We start from the raw sequence: 15,350 nt of genomic DNA on the forward strand, positions 1-15,350 counted from the left end.
CCTGCTGGTGAGAAAATTGTCAAGTCAAGCGGAACGCGACCTGTCAACATCTCCTCCTTCACATTCTCCCGCAACTGGGGGTGCGAGGAAAAGGCTCAGAATTCCGAGCCCACCCGCTGGCGGTGATGCAGGGCAGTCTGGAGCGACTGCTGATGCTGACATCTGGTCCGGACTGAAGGACCTGACAACGATTACGGACATGTCGTCTACTGTCACTGCATATGATTCTCTCACCATTGAAAGAATGGTGGAGGATTATATGAGTGACCGCATCCAAGTAGGCACGTCACACAGTCCATACTTATACTGGCAGGAAAAAGAGGCAATTTGGAGGCCATTGCACAAACTGGCTTTATTCTACCTAAGTTGCCCTCCCACAAGTGTGTACTCCGAAAGAGTGTTTAGTGCCGCCGCTCACCTTGTCAGCAATCGGCGTACGAGGTTACATCCAGAAAATGTGGAGAAGATGATGTTCATTAAAATGAATTATAATCAATTCCTCCGCGGAGACATTGACCAGCAGCAATTGCCTCCACAAAGTACACAGGGAGCTGAGATGGTGGATTCCAGTGGGGACGAATTGATAATCTGTGAGGAGGGGGATGTACACGGTGATATATCGGAGGATGATGATGAGGTGGACATCTTGCCTCTGTAGAGCCAGTTTGTGCAAGGAGAGATTAATTGCTTCTTTTTTGGGGGGTTCCAAACCAACCCGTCATATCAGTCACAGTCGTGTGGCAGACCCTGTCACTGAAATTATGGGTTGGTTAAAGTGTGCATGTCCTGTTTTGTTTATACAACATAAGGGTGGGTGGGAGGGCCCAAGGACAATTCCATCTTGCACCTCTTTTTTCTTTTATTTTTCTTTGCGTCATGTGCTGTTTGGGGAGGGTTTTTTGGAAGGGACATCCTGCGTGACACTGCAGTGCCACTCCTAAATGGGCCCGGTGTTTGTGTCGGCCACTACGGTCGCTAATCTTACTCACACAGCTACCTCATTGCGCCTCTTTTTTTCTTTGCGTCATGTGCTGTTTGGGGAGGGTTTTTTGGAAGGGACATCCTGCGTGACACTGCAGTGCCACTCCTAAATGGGCCCGGTGTTTGTGTCGGCCACTAGGGTCGCTTATCTTACTCACACAGTCAGCTACCTCATTGCGCCTCTTTTTTTCTTTGCGTCATGTGCTGTTTGGGGAGTGTTTTTTGGAAGGGCCATCCTGCGTGACACTGCAGTGCCACTCCTAGATGGGCCCGGTGTTTGTGTCGGCCACTAGGGTCGCTAATCTTACTCACACAGCTACCTCATTGCGCCTCTTTTTTTCTTTGCGTCATGTGCTGTTTGGGGAGGGTTTTTTGGAAGGGACATCCTGCGTGACACTGCAGTGCCACTCCTAAATGGGCCCGGTGTTTGTGTCGGCCACTAGGGTCGCTAATCTTACTCACACAGCTACCTCATTGCGCCTCTTTTTTTCTTTGCGTCATGTGCTGTTTGGGGAGGGTTTTTTGGAAGGGACATCCTGCGTGACACTGCAGTGCCACTCCTAGATGGGCCAGGTGTTTGTGTCGGCCACTAGGGTCGCTTAGCTTAGTCATCCAGCGACCTCGGTGCAAATTTTAGGACTAAAAATAATATTGTGAGGTGTGAGGTATTCAGAATAGACTGAAAATGAGTGGAAATTATGGTTTTTGAGGTTAATAATAATATGGGATCAAAATGACCCCCAAATTCTATGATTTAAGCTGTTTTTTAGGGCTTTTTGAAAAAAACACCCGAATCCAAAACACACCCGAATCCGACAAAAAAAATTCGGTGAGGTTTTGCCAAAACGCGGTCGAACCCAAAACACGGCCGCGGAACCGAACCCAAAACCAAAACACAAAACCCGAAAAATTTCAGGCGCTCATCACTACTAAATATAGTATCAAGGGTACTATAATGGAAACTACTGAGGAGGAAAGGGATTTAGGAGTCAATATTTCAAGTGACTTGAAGGCAGGAAAGCAAAGCAACAAAGCAATGCAATGAGAAAGGCAAGTCAGATGCTTGGTTGCATAGGGAGAGGAATCAGTAGCAGGAAAAAAAGAAGTGATAATGCCACTGTATAGGTCATTGGTGCGGCCACATCTGGAATACTGTGTCCATTTCTGGAGACCATGGGGGTAATTCTGAGTTGATCGCAGCAGCAAGTTTGTTAGCAATTGGGCAAAACCATGTGCATTGCAGGGGGTGCAGATATAACATTTGCAGAGAGAGTTAGATTTGGGTGGGTTATTTTGTTTCTGTGCAGGGTAAATACTGGCTGCTTTATTTTTACACTGCAATTTAGATTTCAGGTTGAATACACCCCACCCAAATCTAACTCTCTCTGCACATGTTATATCTGCCCCTCCTGCAGTGCACATGGGCCCTCATTCCGAGTTGATCGGTCGCAAGGCGAATTTAGCAGAGTTACACACGCTAAGCCGCCGCCTACTGGGAGTGAATCTTAGCTTCTTAAAATTGCGACCGATGTATTCGCAATATTGCGATTACTAACTACTTAGCAGTTTCAGAGTAGCTTCAGACTTACTCTGCCTGTGCGATCAGTTCAGTGCTTGTCGTTCCTGGTTGACGTCACAAACACACCCAGCGTTCGCCCAGGCACTCCCACCGTTTCTCCGGCCACTCCTGCGTTTTTTCCGGAAACGGTAGCGTTTTCAGCCACACGCCCCTGAAACGCCGTGTTTCCGCCCAGTAACACCCATTTCCTGTCAATCACATTACGATCGCCGGAGCGTTGAAAAAGCCGTGAGTAAAATTACTTTCTACATAGCAAAGTTACTTGGCGCAGTCGCAGTGCGAACATTGCGCATGCGTACTAAGCGGATTTTCATTGCGATGCGATGAAAAATACCGAGCGAACAACTCGGAATGAGGGCCATGGTTTTGCCCAACTGCTAACAAATTTGCTGCTGCGATCAACTCAGTATTAGGCCCCATATCTCCAGAAGGATATAAATACATTAGAGAGTGTACAAAGAAGGGCAACTAAAATGGTGTATGGCCTACATCACAAAACTTACCCGGAAAGGCTAAAAGATCTTAACATGTATAGTATGGAGGAGAGAAGGGAAAGGGGGGACATGATAGAAACTTTCAAATATATCAAGGGTCTTAACAAAGTTCAGGAGGGAAACATTCTTCAAAGGAAGAGAAGTATTATTTAGAACTCGAGGACATACACTGAGACTGGAGGGGGGGAGGTTCAGGGGAAATTTAAGGAAAAATTACTTCACAGAAAGGGTAGTGGATAAGTGGAATAGCCTCCCATCAGAGGTGGTAGAGGCTAAGACTGTAGAGCAATTTAAACATGCTTGGGATAGGCATATGAATATCCTTACAAAGAATTAAGGTTCAAAAAGGGTTGAGATTACCTAAAGGATAAAAAAAAGGGGCAGACTAGATGGGCCAAGTGGTTCTTATCTGCCGTCAAATTCTATGTTTCTATGTTTCTAATATGTAATTTCAGTGTACTCTTCTGCACATCTTGTATATATCTAAATTCTAAACCAATGAAATGATCTATTTCACGCCTTTTGAAGTAGTTAATTTTAAAATGCATGGTTTATTACATGTCATGTGAATTCAGTGCGAGAGGTATATTGAAATGACCACATTGATCAACTACGGGCGATTTAGAACCATGCTCATCTTATCCGTGTCTCCTCTTGTGGCTCTGGGGGTGCAACTGTGCAGTACCTGGGCTCTAACACTCATGATAACTGAGGACATGTCGCTGTTGTGTAGGCAGAATTGTGGGCTGTACAAAGGTGAGCATGCACAGAGATCTGGGTCAAGATTTATCAAGCCTTGGAGAGTGATAAATAGCACTGTGATAAAGTGCCAACCAATCCGCTCCTGTCATTTTTCAAACACAGCCTGTGACATGGCAGTAAGGAGCTGGTTGGTTGGTGCTTTATCCCCGTACAAATTATCACTCTCCAAGGCTTGATAAATGGGGGCCCTGGTTTGCTTGCATTAGGTATAGAGCCGCTGAACGCTGACAGCGTAGACCGCTGCTTTCACACGTGGATGGATTGGAGTGGTGCTCCCACAAAGATGCCACCAACTCAATCAGACATTACTTTCATTTTCTGAATGTTCCCCATAAACTCTGATGTAGGACCCATGGGCAGAGGGGCTCCATGATCACTGTACAAGCTGCCTGTTACACCAGAGGTTTAAGTGTGAACATTTTATTTAAGAGAATGTTTGTCTGTGCCATGGTGATGCACTAAATAACCAGATTCTCCCTATACCCTGCACCACAGATTGAACGCATTCTCTGCGGAATACGGAGGACGAGCAAATGCTAACAAGGTGATGGTGGTCATCACTGATGGGGAATCTCATGACAATGCCATGCTAACAGAAGTGATCAAGCGCTGTGAGCAGGATAAGATCATCAGATTTGGCATAGCGGTATGTAAACATCTAGCTTTACTATAATGAACATGCATGTCACTGGAATATATGAGGCTCTTATTCTGTGGTAGAATTGGAACATTGCTAAATGGAAAGCATTAATAGGATAAAATATCAGCATGACTGGGTGAGCTTGGCTCTGGTGAGCATCTGAGCCCAAGAAGTGTCAGCTCATGTGTCTCACAGCAGTATGCACAACAACACAGGGTTACTGTGTCCAGATGTGTTGGGTACGAAATCCTGGCAGTCACAATCCCAATGGTCAGGATGCCAACAGTGGCATCCCGACGGTCTAAATCCCGATGAATCCCGTAAGTATTTTAACCCTAACTGGCTCCTCTTGCAACCTAACCATTTCCTCCGGCAGCCTAACCCTATCCTCCCCCTCCTGCAGTCTAACCCTAACCGTACCCTCCTGCAGCCTAACCGTATCTGCCCCCTCCCGCAGCATAACCCTAACGGTACCCTCCCACAGCCTAACTGTATCCGCCCCCTCCCGGAGCATAACTCTAATCTCTCCTGTCGCAGCCTAACCCTAACCTCCCCTACCGCAGCCTAATCGTATCCGCCCCCTCCCGCAGCCTAACCCTAACCGTCCCCTCCTGCAGCCTAACCCTAACCTCCTCTCCTGCAGCCTAACCGTATCTGCCCCCTCCCGCAGCATAACCCTAATCTCCACTCCTGCAGCCCAACCCTAACCTCCTCCTCCTGCAGCCTAACCCTAACTGTACCCTTCTGCAGCCTAACCGTATCCACCTCCTCCCGCAGCCTAACCGTAGCAGCCCCCTCCCGCAGTATAACCCTAATCCCCCCCGCAGCCTAACCTTAACCTCCCCTCCCACAGCCTAATCGTATCAGCCCCCTCCCGCAGCCTAACCCTAACCGTCTCCTCCTGCAGCCTAACCCTAACCTCCCCTCCTGCAGCCTAACCGTATCTGCCCCCTCCTGCAGCCCAAACCTAACCTCGCCTTCTGCAGCCCAACCCTAACTCTCCCCTCCTGCAGCCCAACCCTAATCTCGCCTCCTGCAGCCCAACCCTATCCTCCCCTCCTGCAGCCTAACCGTATCCACCCCCTCCCGCAGCCTAACCCTAATCTCCCTCCCCCCGCAGCCTAACCTTAACCTTGCCTCCTGCAGCCTAATCGTATCCGCCCCCTCCCGCAGCCTAACCCTAACCGTCCCCTCCTGCAGCCTAACCCTAATCTCCCTCCCCCCGCAGCCTAACCTTAACCTTGCCTCCTGCAGCCTAATCGTATCCGCCCCCTCCCGCAGCCTAACCCTAACCGTCCCCTCCTGCAGCCTAACCCTAACCTCCCCTCCTGCAGCCTAACCGTATCTGCCCCCTCCCGCAGCCTTACCCTAACCGTCCCCTCCTGCAGCCCAACCCTATCCTCCCCTCCTGCAGCCTAACCTCCTCTCTTGCAACCTAACCCTAACTGTCCCTTCCCGTCAATAGTATCGGCCGAGTTTCATCCAAATCTGAATAGGACGGACATACACAAAAATGTGTATATTTGCATGTACTCGTGTGTTGTATGCAAACACTCGCCATTTGCATCACACAGAGATTCATCCCGCTCAGTATCACTCCCTACCAGTGCCATCATTTCCATTGCAATCATAGCACTTTTACACTAAACATCTGTGGAGCTCAGTTTCAATACTCAGAAGGTAACTCAAAGGCTATTGCCTTGCCCTTCCTTGCCTTGTCCAATATTTGCAGGTACCTTCCAAAAACTGGTGTTTTCAGTGGATAAGCCACAAATATTATTTGCTAAATATGCTCATACTACTGAGTAATGTTCTCTCCCATAAGATGCATTGGTTATTCTGGGAATGGTGTGTAAATATAAAACATGTTGTAGCAAAATTCATATTCACTGTTCATAAAGAAATTGCTAACCCAACCGTGTGTGTTTTTTTCACAGGTTTTGGGATACTACAATAGATACAATATTGACAGCAAAAACCTGATTAATGAAATCAAATCCATCGCAAGTGATCCCAAGGAGAGGTTCTTCTTCAACGTGTCGGACGAAGCGGCTCTGTTAGAAAAAGCCGGAACCCTGGGAGAGAGAATTTTTAGCATCGAAGGTAGAGATATTTTAAATTCTAAATATAATAACTGGGGATAGGTCACAAAGTACAAGGTAGGGCCGTTAATTATATATCTCAGGCAGTATTATTTGTGTGGCAACAAATGTACAGAATCAGTGTAAAGTTTATAAATTTCTATTTCTTTTGTTGGTAGATTATAAAGTGTTAGTATTTGTCCACATTACAATAAGTTCTTGTGTCCATTTAAACAAGAGATGAATAGGTGTCCCACTTTCTACGGCTTAGGGGGGTCATTCTGAGTTGATCGCTAGCTGAAAATGTTCGATGTGCAGCGATGAGGCAAAAAAACAGCACTTCTGCGCATGCATATGCGGCGCAATGTGCACGCGCGACGTACTTGCACAACGGCCAATGTAGTTTTACACAAGGTCTAGCAATGCATTTCAGTCGCACTGCTGGCCGCAGAGTGATTGACATGAAGCGGGCGTTTCTGGGTGTCAATTGACCGTTTTCAGGGAGTGGGTGAAAAAATGCAGGCGTTCGCACTTCTGCTAAGCTAAAATTCACTCCCAGTGGGAGGCGGCATAGCGTTTGCACGGCTGCTAAAAACAGCTGGCGAGCGATCAACTCAGAATGACCCCCTAGGATCAGAAAGCTGAGTAATTGATTTACTTGGTACTGTACTTACCTATTTGTCAAAAAAGTTTGTTGATTTAACATCTGCTAAGCTTTATATACTGGTGGCTGTGACTAACGACGTGTCTGTTACTCAGGAACAACACAAGGAGGAGAAACGTTTCAGATGGAAATGTCACAAGTGGGCTTTAGTGCGCAGTATTCACAGAATAAGGTAATGACAGTAAGGTTTGCATTGTCCACAACTGAAAACATTTACCATTAATTGCTTTGTATTATTTTTTCAATCAATTAGACTAGGATGCATCAGCACTAATTGTCTCTCCTTAATTATGACTGGAACTGGCATTGCTGCATTTCTTGCATATTGTACAAAGGGCCGGACTGGCCATCTGGTAATTCTGGAAAATGCAAGAAGGGCTGATGGCTAGATAGGCCGGTCCGGCTGTGTGAATGCCCAGCTGAGGAGTTCCGTCTCCTGACACTGCTTAGATGAGGGTTGTCCACAAGGCCACACCCCCATGACCCATTCATGTCCACGTGAGGTGTAGCCACACACCCTTTCTCGAACGCTCAACAGGGATGTTGGGGCTGAAGTATAGTCCCAGTCCATACCTGAATGTACCTATTGATGTGGTCTTGCCTGAGACTTTTGTCCACTCTGTCCATATCACATTTAGGGATTGATTTACTTCACCTTATAAAGATGGCAGGTGGGGGTGTTGTCCATTGCAAGTGCAACCAATCAGATTGTAGCTATCATTTTTAATAATGTGCTAGATAAATTATGGCTAGACTGTAACTGGTTGCTATGGACAACACCACTTTTCCATTTCTAGAAACATTACAGAATTTAGGCTTATTACTTGGTGATACATTTTCATCCTCATCTGACCATGAGACAAGAGGGAATGGCCAATCTCATTCATATTCTGGTCATGACAATCCTGTCACTATATCACAGTCTCACCATACTCATCCTCTATCTGATGATGGTAAATAGTAATGAAATCACTGTACCGATGTCATCCTCAGACTGATGATGGAAAATAGGTATTGGCAATTAATTCATTACATAGGTAGTTTGCTTTCAGCACTGCTATAACCAGAGCCGGCTCAAACCAATATGATGCCCTAGGCAAGATTTTGTTTGGCTGGTGCTTCCTTGCATAGACTACTTCCGCCTCTGACCCTGCACCCCTTTCTCAGCACCATCGCCCCTCACCCATAGCAGTCATCGTTTTGGTGCTCCTAACCCCTATATTTTAAATAGGAACAGTATTCAAATTCGGTGTGCAGCCCAAAACAGGGCGTCTTCTTGCTGGGAAGGGGCATGGCCACACAATAATACCCCCAGTTGAAATTACGCCACCCAGTACTGCAACTATATTCAGATTATATCATGCAATAGTGTCTCTTATTCACATTACATCACACAGTAGTACCACGTTACTCCTCACAGTAGTGCCCCTTATACACATTACACCACACCATATTGCTCTTTATTCACATTAGACCACACAGTAGTGCCCCTTCAATATGTTATGCCACAAAGTACTGTAGTACACCTTATACACATAATGCCGCATACTAGTAATGCATTTCATATGCAGATAGAGCCACAGTAACACACAGAATATAGGCATGCTGCATATCATTCTAATCAGCAGAAGCTGCTTGTGCCCCTAGGCATTCCAAATGCCCTAGGCATTTGCCTCGTTTGCCTATGCCTAGGGTAGACTCTGGCTATAACCCGATATATATTGGTATTTGATAATGACAAGTACAGAAATAATGGGTTTTGGGTTTTTAATGGACAGTTAGTGCTTCAACATATCATTAGTCATTATTGGAATAACGATGTAGTATGTAAGTGTAACAAGAGTCCATGGAACAGTATTGCATATGAAAAGTTATCAGAGGTCATGCCAGGTTATAAATCACAGCTCATGTCACAAACCCCACAATGATAAGTCCTAGCACTAATAAATGTTTCTCTATAACAATTGCCAAATGGCCCATTGCCACCAACCTGTGCTATATTAGTGCATCATACATTTTATTACACACTGCATACAAATAAATCTGTTCAAATAAATAGCAAATTCTTGCAATGTTCTAGGTCAGGGTTCTGGAGCTATAGTCACATGACACTTGCTGATTGGCTACTTTGCATTCCATGCACTGTGATTGGCTAATTCATCATCTGGTGTCAATTTTAGGGCATATTTTGGAGGACTCCAGTCCCACTCATGAATTGATTTGGGAACTACTGAAATTGAATCGATTGACATATCTCTTCTCCAACATTTTTCATAACATCCTCTGTACATTAGTATGTGTTTAGGAGCCATGGAGTGTGGTTGCATAGCGTAGCTGTGTTCTGTGTTATTATATGATCATTTACTCCAAAAGGCTTGCATAGATTTGTTGTACTGTAGGTTTGATGAACAATCTATGAATTAATGCATCTTCACTCTTTTTTTCTTGTTGATTGTAAGTTTTGCTTTTTCCTTATATAAAAAATAGACCATAAACTTTAGTTATTAGAGCCTGCAGATATCCTATAGCATACAGTATACGCAAGTGGTGTTTTTTGTTTTATTAAGTGGCCTGTTTCCAATCATTTCTGCTATGCGTTCCCAGAACTGCAGTGACCCCTGGGTATTCTGATGATGGACATAATACAACATACATTCTATACAATAAATTTATTCTCGGTAATACCACTCACTGCCTCATATAATTAAATGTTAAATGTAACATCCTCATATATTTACTTGAGCTTTGCAAATGTCATCAAATTTTCAGAATTGTTATATGGAACATTCACTTAATTTCTCTGCAAACATAATGTTTCCCAAGCGGAATATGGCTACAAGGGGTTCGCAGAAAAAAATGTAGTGTCTGTAATATATATAAAGCATAAATTCTGCAAAATGTGGAATATACAAATATAGGGCCTAAGTACAACTTACATGGGCCGTGCCTTAACGGAAGTGTCATACATGGCCGCCTCTTTCTGTCTGTGACATGGGTGCCAATGGGGTGGCTACATTGGGAACGAACACAAGACATCCGTTTCGTGGGAGTATCAGAGGAGTATCATGGGCATGTAGCCAGAATTGCATATTCTTAAGCACTGCAAAGGAGATATATAAAGAGGGGATTTGGTCATGTGACCACCGCTCGGGATCCCTGATGTCACCATGCCGACGCTGGGATCCCAAATGATCAAAATGGCGGCATACAGAATGTCGACCCACAGGGACTATCCCCAGTCATAGAGTGGGAATAGAACCTGTGGCAAACGCAGCAAGCCACCGAGCCCGCAAGGGGCTTTGTTGGGCTCGACATCCCCACCCCCCGTCGGCAATCTGCTGTCGGGATCCCACAGTCCGTATGCTGACCGACGGGATCACCAGCACCAGCAGTCTCCCAGCCACAACCCATATGGAGTATATATGTATATATACAAAACCATTTGATATTAATAATAATAATAATAATAATAATACCGTATATACTCGAGTATAAGCCGACTTTTTCAGCAATTTTTTTTGTGCTGAAAAAGCCCCCTCGGCTTATACCCGAGTCAGTGGAAGGAGGGACACGGAGGGCACAGCGCGCGGCTCTCCTGTGTCCCTTCTGCGTCTCCGTCTTCGGCGGTGTGTGTGTGTGTTAAATGAACTGCCCGTTCGTGAGCTCTGATTGGCTCACGAACCGGCACTTCATTTAACACATACACCGGAGACGGAGACGCAGAAGGGACAGAGGAGAGCCGCGCGCTGTGCCCTCCGTGTCCCTCCTTCAGAAGACAATGCGGGAGCGATGGAGGGTAAGTACCCTTCCTGGCACTGTGGGGCATATCTGGCATATCTGGCAGCATGAGGGCACATCTGGCACTGTGGGGCATATCTGGCAGCATGAGGGCACATCTGGCACTGTGGGGCATATCTGGCAGCATGAGGGCACATCTGGCACTGTGGGGCATATCTGGCATATCTGGCAGCATGAGGGCACATCTGGCACTGTGGGGCATATCTGACATATCTGGCAGCATGAAGGCACATCTGGCACTGTGGGGCATATCTGACATATCTGGCAGCATGAGGGCACATCTGGCACTGTGGGGCATATCTGACATATCTGGCAGCATGAGGGCACATCTGGCACTGTGGGGCATATTTGACATATCTGGCAGCATGAGGGCACATCTGGCACTGTGGGGCATATCTGACATATCTGGCAGCATGAGGGCACATCTGGCACTGTGAGGCATATCTGGCAGCATGAGGGCATATCTGGCATATCTGGCTCTGTGGGGCATATCTGGCCGCATGAGGGCATATCTGGGACTGTGGGGCATATCTGGCAGCATGAGGGCATATCTGGCACTGTGGGGCATATCTGGCAGTATGAGGGCATATCTGGCAGTATGAGGGCTGTGTACAGCTAGAGCTGCATTTCCCACCCTAGGCTTATACTCGAGTCAATGAGTTTTCCCAGGTTTTTGTGGTAAAATTAGGTGCCTCGGCTTATATTCGGGTCGACTTATACTCGAGTATATACGGTAATAATAATAAATTATTATTTGTTAGTTTTGAGCAGATAATATACCTTGTGTTAGGCTAGGGGTGTTATGAAGTATCACTGTACATTATTTTATTATTATTATTATTATTATTATTATCATTATTATTATTACAATATTCTGGTTTTCTACCCTATAGGGTTCGCTGATGTTGGGAGCTGTTGGCGCTTATGACTGGACTGGCACCATAGTGCATCAAGACGCAAAGCAGTTTACTATTTTCCCTTATAGTGCATTTGAAAAATATCTGAAGGATCGAAACCAAAGTTCTTATCTAGGTGAGTGAGGAGCAGTTTTGCAGGTAAAATTATCATGTTACTTATTTTTCACTGCACAAGTAATACCTAACCTAGGTGCTAAGGACGAGTCTTATTTGTCTTCCGCATGTACATTAAAAATTCTGAAGACAAGTCTCACTCATCTTCAGCACTCAAGGACTTGAAGTAGGCACCAATCAGTAATTATTAACGGTGAGGAACAGAGAAGTAGGCTGGGTGGTAATGTCTTTATTGCAGCAACCTGCAGTGATGTCATGAGAGGGAGGGGCTTGGCCTGCACTACAGATACAAAAATTTGAAGTAGAGTGGAAGGGGGAAGGGGACGGGGGGGGGTGGGGGTGGTTTAGGGCCATATCAACACCAATCTATGTACGGACTATTGTACACCCTCCAATGATAGCTCTACCCCCCCTTGTGTCAAATAAAAACAATGTCCCTGGACAGAGTTGTACGCAAACCCAATGGTTTTGCAGTTGAGCATTTATTGACCTGCTGCACATGCTTATATTTCCCACTACGCATGTGCCGCGATGGTCTTACAACGGTCGCAGAGAGGATTGTCTGTCAGGGAGCTTTTGGTGTAGGCAATGCGGTGTGGCATGTCACTACGTTTGTTGTGATCCAGTACACAGTAAAAGTAGCTCCGACGCCTCACTTCCTGCAGGTTATGCTGCACAACCATACGGCTGCTCAGAAGCTCCATAATCAATTAATGTCCAAGGGAAGCTGCGTCTTTATACTCAGCCACTGGGTCTCGCAAAGCTGCCGGTGGGAGTCTGAGTACATGGGGGGTCATTCCGAGTTGTTCGCTCGGTAAAAATCTTCGCATCGCAGCGATTTTCCGCTTAATGCGCATGCGCAATGTCCGCACTGCGACTGCGCCAAGTAAATTTGCTATGCAGTTAGGAATTTTACTCACGGCTTTTTCATCGTTCTGGCGATCGTAATGTGATTGACAGGAAATGGGTGTTACTGGGCGGAAACATGCCGTTTTATGGGCGTGTGGGAAAAAACGCTACCGTTTCCGGAAAAAACGCAGGAGTGGCCGGAGAAACGGAGGAGTGTCTGGCCGAACGCTGGGTGTGTTTGTGACGTCAAACCAGGAACGACAAGCACTGAAATGATCGCAGATGCCGAGTAAGTCTGGAGCTACTCAGAAACTGCTACAAGGTGTGTAATCGCAATATTGCGAATACATCGTTCGCAATTTTAAGATGCTAAGATTCACTCCCAGTAGGCGGCGGCTTAGCATGAGCAAATCTGCTAAAATCCGCTTGCGAGCGAACAACTCGGAATGACCCCCATTGCCAGGTGGCGGCAGCACTGGCATATGTTCTCACATTAGCTGTGTACAAACTCACAGCTGGTAATGCATTAGCCTACATCTCTGAATCAGGCCTATTGTCCCCTCATTTAATGCAATAGGTTTTCTTGTTAAAAATAAAAAAAAACCTTAAAAAAATGAATATATATATATATATATATCTGTATATGGGGTCCCTGGCACTCCGGGCTTACGCACACCTTGCTCCGGTGCCCTCCCTGCAGATCAGCATCCATGTATATTTCCTTTGTATGGGGGCGGCACTCAGGGACTTGCAACAGGCATATAAAGTGCAAAAAAAGACCCCACCGGGCCAATTTAATCGTAACGTTTCGGGGTATTATTCCCCTTCCTCAGTCTGAGGAAGGGGAATAATACCCCAAAACGTTACCATTAAATTGGCCCGGTGGGGTCTTTTTTTGCACTTTATATGCCTGTTGCAAGTCTCTGAGTGCCGCTCATACAAAGGAAATATATATACCACAAAGAAATGCATTTCTTGTGCGCTAAAGGACCAATAAGCCGCACCCCTTGATGAACCCCCTGTTAGTCAGGGCTCTAAAAGCAAATACTACAACATAGGAACTAAGGGTGCAGGTGCACCATACACCATTAAAATTATTATAACCATAATATAATATTTGAGGTTCTTGGCATATATTGGCCAGTATATGAGCCTGCCCACCTGCTTCACGGTGACCTCATCATCGGACAGGTCCCTAACACTATAGGGGTTCACCTCCGGGACGCAGAGCACCCCCAGACCACCCTAGCCAAACCACCCCAGGGCATCACACAGAAAAAGGATAGGAGTGAAAGATCAGTGTTAAGCAAATGAAAGAGGCCGCTGAATGTAAAAGAAAAGAGGACAGCAGTAAAGTAAAGGACTATTATTGCCCTTATCATTCGATACTCTACCACTCAGGCAAAAGCCTATTTAGGCTGCACTTTTTTTTTTAAAAGTTCGTATGTGTTTTAGTCACAAAAAAAAGTACCGTATATACTCGAGTATAAGCCGACTTTTTCAGCACTTTTTTTTGTGCTGAAAAAGCCACCTCGGCTTATACTCGAGTCAGTGACAGGCAGAGGCAGAGCAGTGTGAAGGAGGGACACGGAGCGCACAGCGCGCGGCTCTCCTGTGTCCCTCCTGCATCTCCGGCGGCAGCAGCGGCGGTTCTATTACAGGAAGTACCCGTTCGTGACCTCTGATCACGAACCGGCACTTCCTTTAATAGACCCGACGCGGCCGCCGAAGATGCAGGAGGGACACAGGAGAGGCGCGTGCTGTGCGCTTCGTGTCCCTCCAGAAGACAGCGCGGGATCGACGGAGGGGTAAGTAACAACACTGTGGGGCATACCTGGCACTTGGGGAGGGAACGTATCTGGCATCATGAGGGGGCATATCTGGCAGCACTGTGGGGGCATATCTGGCAGCACTGTGGGGGCATATCTGGCAGCACTGTGGGGGCATATCTGGCAGCACTGTGGGGGCATAACTGGCAGCACTGTGGGGGCATATCTGGCAGCACTGTGGGGGCATATCTGGCAGCACTGTGGGGGCATAACTGGCAGCACTGTGGGGGCATATCTGGCAGCACTGTGGGGGCATATCTGGCAGCACTGTGGGGGCATATCTGGCAGCACTGTGGGGGCATATCTGGCAGCACTGTGGGGGCATATCTGGCAGCACTGTGGGGGCATATCTGGCAGCACTGTGGGGGCATATCTGGCAGCACTGTGGGGGCATATCTGGCAGCACTGTGGGGGCATATCTGGCAGCACTGTGGGGGCATATCTGGCAGCACTGTGGGGGCATATCTGGCAGCACTGTGGGGGCATATCTGGCACTATGAGGGCATATCTGGCACTGAGGGCTGTGTACGGCTAGAGCTGCATTTCCCACCCTAGGCTTATACTCGAGTCAATAAGTTTTCCCAGGTTTTTGTGGTAGAATTAGGTGCCTCGGCTTATATTCGGGTCGACTTATACTCGAGT

At 46.6% G+C, this 15,350-nt stretch overlaps 1 protein-coding gene across 1 annotated transcript in view; it reads left to right on the top strand.

The window, feature by feature from the left end:
- Positions 1-15,350, top strand: part of ITGA2 (integrin subunit alpha 2) — a 280,739-nt gene that overhangs the window by 138,127 nt on the left and 127,262 nt on the right. Inside the window, exons 8-11 of the mRNA XM_063961900.1 lie at positions 4,312-4,462; positions 6,394-6,559; positions 7,297-7,373; positions 11,893-12,031. Coding sequence (XP_063817970.1) covers positions 4,312-4,462; positions 6,394-6,559; positions 7,297-7,373; positions 11,893-12,031 — 533 coding nt within the window. The remainder of the gene's footprint in view (positions 1-4,311; positions 4,463-6,393; positions 6,560-7,296; positions 7,374-11,892; positions 12,032-15,350) is intronic.

The sequence above is a fragment of the Pseudophryne corroboree genome, chromosome 1 (genome assembly GCF_028390025.1).
Source record: "Pseudophryne corroboree isolate aPseCor3 chromosome 1, aPseCor3.hap2, whole genome shotgun sequence".
Classification (NCBI taxonomy): domain Eukaryota; kingdom Metazoa; phylum Chordata; class Amphibia; order Anura; family Myobatrachidae; genus Pseudophryne; species Pseudophryne corroboree.